Source organism: Cariama cristata, unplaced genomic scaffold, assembly GCF_000690535.1.
Source record: "Cariama cristata isolate BGI_N322 unplaced genomic scaffold, ASM69053v1 scaffold11468, whole genome shotgun sequence".
In the NCBI taxonomy this organism is placed as follows: domain Eukaryota; kingdom Metazoa; phylum Chordata; class Aves; order Cariamiformes; family Cariamidae; genus Cariama; species Cariama cristata.
Window position 1 is genome coordinate 143,359 of NW_009630759.1, and position 3,491 is coordinate 146,849.

General features: G+C 48.6%; 1 protein-coding gene across 1 annotated transcript; it reads left to right on the top strand.

Annotated features, from left to right (window-relative positions):
* Nucleotides 1-1,445: 1,445 nt before the first annotated feature.
* On the top strand, nt 1,446-2,435 carry LOC104165915 (inositol 1,4,5-trisphosphate receptor-interacting protein-like 1). Its single transcript, XM_009705690.1, has one exon. The coding sequence runs from the start codon at nt 1,446-1,448 to the stop codon at nt 2,433-2,435; it is 990 nt and encodes a 329-aa protein (XP_009703992.1).
* The last annotated feature ends 1,056 nt before the right edge of the window (nt 2,436-3,491 follow it).

The window sequence follows — 3,491 nt, forward strand, 5'->3', positions numbered from 1 at the left end:
GGTACGTGAGCCATTAGGAACCAGTACAAAGAAAGGCTTTTAGGATGCCAATCTCAAATGGTTTCAGCCAAATCGTTTTGCCGAGGCAAGCAGCTTCAGTGCTAGCAGAATCTACAGTGCAGAAGAGGATCACGGTGTACAGGGAGGTTTCCTGAACTGTGGAAAACTTCAGGGGAGCAGAGAGACCCACTGGGAACCCACAGCTGGCACGAGAGCAGCTGACAAGCCCCCACACCTATAAAAGAAACCCCTAGGGAGAGCTAACTTAAGGGAATTAAGGGGAAAGCAAATGATGGTGATTGGTGACTGTCTTGGTCACAGTGGCCACAAAGTAGTTGAGTTTCAAATTGCTGGCAGCAGGAGGAAAACTGCGAGTGAAACTTTGACCCTGGATATGGGGAGAGCAGACTTTGGGCTACTGAAGGAGCTAGCTCGTAAGGTCCCCTGGGAATCTGCTTTTGAAGGTATTGGGGTCCATGAATGCTGGTCGCTTTTTAAGAGCCAACTCCTAAGAGTGCAGGAGCAGGCAATTCCAAAGTGTCGGAAGTCAAGCAAGCAGAGCAAAAGACTGGCTTGGCTAAGTAGGGATCTTCTTCTAGAACTTAGGTGGAAAAGGAGAATGTATGGACATTGGAAGCAAGGACAGGTGACACAGGAGGGCTACAGGGATGCTTTTCGGCACTGTAGGGAGAAAATTTGTGGGGTCAAAGCTTGATTAGAGTTCAAGCTGGCCAGCACTGTGAATGACAGTGAAAAGGGCTTTTTTTAATATGTTAGCAGCAAAAGGAGGATCGGAGGTAACATTGATATGTTACTTGATGAGGTTGGCCACCTCACAAATAGGGTTGTAGACAAAGCGGAGACATTTAATGCCTTCTTCACCTCCATCTTTAACACTGATGGTGGCCCCTGGGACACCCGGAACCCTGTGTTGGAACACCATGACTGGGGAATGATCAACTCCCAGTCAACTCTGTTCGAGACTTGCTGCAGCTCAATGCAGATAAATCTATGGAGCCCAATGGGATTCATCCCAGTGTACTGAAAGAGCTGGCCAATGTTATCATGGGATCTCCATTATTTTACAATTATCTTGGGAGTCTGGAGAGGTCCCGGTTGAATAGAAGCTGGCAAATATTGTCCCAGTTTCTTCAGGAAGGGTAAGAAGGAAGACCCTGGCAATTACAGGCCTGTCAGTCTCACTTTGATGCCTGGTAAATTATGAAGAAGGTTATTCTGACAGCTATTGAAAAACACTTGAGAGACAATGCAGTCATTGGTCATAGCCAACATGGGTTCACAAGAGGAAAGTCCTGCTTAACTACCTTAATTTCCTTTTATGACAAGGTCACCCATGTTGTTGACCAAGGGAAACCAGTAGATGTGCTTTTTTGAGTTTTAGTAAAGCTTTTGATATTATCTCTCACAGTATCCTTCTGGACAAAATGTCCAGCATACAACTAGACAAGTCCATAATGCTGGGCATCATCCAGACACTATGGGAGGTCGGAGATGAGCTAGGTGAGGCTATGCGCCAGAGCATGCAGCAGCGTGCAGAGCAGCTGTCCCAGGAGATAGCTCGGCTGCTTGAAGAGGTTGAGCAGAGTGCCCAGGAGCAGCTCTTTGCTGCCTTGCAGCAATGGCAGTTCTGGGCCTTTGCTGGAGGTCTGGTCCTGCTCTTTTGGCTGTGCTGGTGGCTCTGGAAAAGGAGCCATGAGCCAGGCAGCACAAGCAAGGATGGCAGCTCCAGAAGCCTTGAGGAGGAGGAAGACGGGGAAGACACATTAGATGTGGACAAGTTTCTGGACAAGTACACGTTGTGGCCATTGCCAAACAGGGAAAGCATATGCACAGTGGTGGAAAAGCTGGTGAACAGCCTTCTCCGTGACTACCAGTTCCTCTCCAGCAGTGGCTTCATGCCACGGCTGCAGCCAGCTGTTGGGGTGGGAGGCTTCCTAGAAGGCCAGAATGCCTGTGAAGAAGACTTTATCTATTGCCTGCTTGTGCCCCTGAAGCCACCCCCTGGGCACTCCTTCCACCTTGAGATGGGCACTGAAGGGAAGACACTGGTGAGGAATTGTTGCCTGCGTGTGGAACTGGAGTACATGTGCACAAGGGAGTGGTGGCTAGGGGACGTGCTCTGCTTCCTCCACCACCCTGATGATGAGCTGAGGAGCAGGCAGAAAGCCAACCTCCTAGAAACCCTCTGCACCAGCTCGTACCTCGATGTGCAGAAAACTGCCTTCTGGCTCCAGGAGCTGATGGGAGCAGCCTGCGCTGCTGTACCTCAGGCAGCCAGAAGCAAGTTAACAGTGCTGCCCTCCACACGCATCTGCAAGCTCAAGGTGACCAACAGCTTCAAAAGATCCCTCTTCATTGAGTTGATCTTGGCAGTGCAGCAAGGCAACGAGGACACGTTCGTGAGCATGGAGTAGGCAGAGGTCATTGTGGCAGTGCTTTTGCAGGTGGAAAGCTGTGTGGGAGAAGCCAGCGCTGGCACATCTGGCGAGGTGGCAGGGCTACTCCGTGGGATGCAATGTGAGAACCCACCCGGCTGCCAGGGCTCTGAAAAAGGACTATAGACCTGTGTGTAGAAGAAACAAATATGTATATCCCAGTTAAGCAAGACAAAACTACCCTTAAGCGACGGCACAAAAGTTCAATGCGATAATCACATTAGCCTTCTTGAGCTAGCCATGCATGTGAAGCACAATACAGCCCCTATTTCCTATTTGTATGCATTATGAATCTGAAATATTCATATTTTATTGTCCTGCGTTGACAGCAAACTGTTAGAACAGAAGAATGGCTGGCTTTCTGTCTGGAGTTTCATGTCTTATTTAATGCAAGCTTGAATGGCAAGCAGAATTAATCAGGTTCTCAACTTCACTTTATCAAAGGTTATTCACACTAGCAGCCCTTAAATAGAGCTGAGGATGGGAGTCTGGTGTCCTTTCCACTGGCTTAGATGTATGTATTCCACCTGCTCAAAAAATCCTAAGGGAATTGAGCACTCTTGTGCAATATCAGTAGGATCTTCAGATTTAACCTATTTAATGCCTCTCTGAAAAGGCTAGATTCAAGCCATGATGAGCATCTGGCTGAAGCCCTCTCTGATCTAACAGCACCCTTCAGCTTCTGGCACATACCGAAACAGAGATGGAGTCCCCACATAGTGATATGGGAAAGCAGACAATGGGGAATATCAGCTTGGGACAAAACATCAGACGTATCTGAAACACTGTTCATGCTTTACAACCTTTGGTATTTCCCTGCATGTTTGTACAGGACAGCCAGCCAAAGACTAGAAATGCAATATGTTCTTTGTGCAACATCCCAGTCTGAGCACCTGATGGAAAACTCAGGGGAACTTCTGTGCTGCCTTCCTGGATTTTAACCCAAGAAGTTTCCCCTGCCATCGTTCCCCCAAGCAGTAGCTGCTGTGGCTCCCTGTCAACGCTGAGTGGGAGAAGCTGGGTGTGCTCTCTGTG

Bases quoted from the DNA above. Each gene is read 5' to 3' on its own strand.
- LOC104165915 (XM_009705690.1), top strand. From the start codon at position 1,446: ATGTCCAGCATACAACTAGACAAGTCCATAATGCTGGGCATCATCCAG.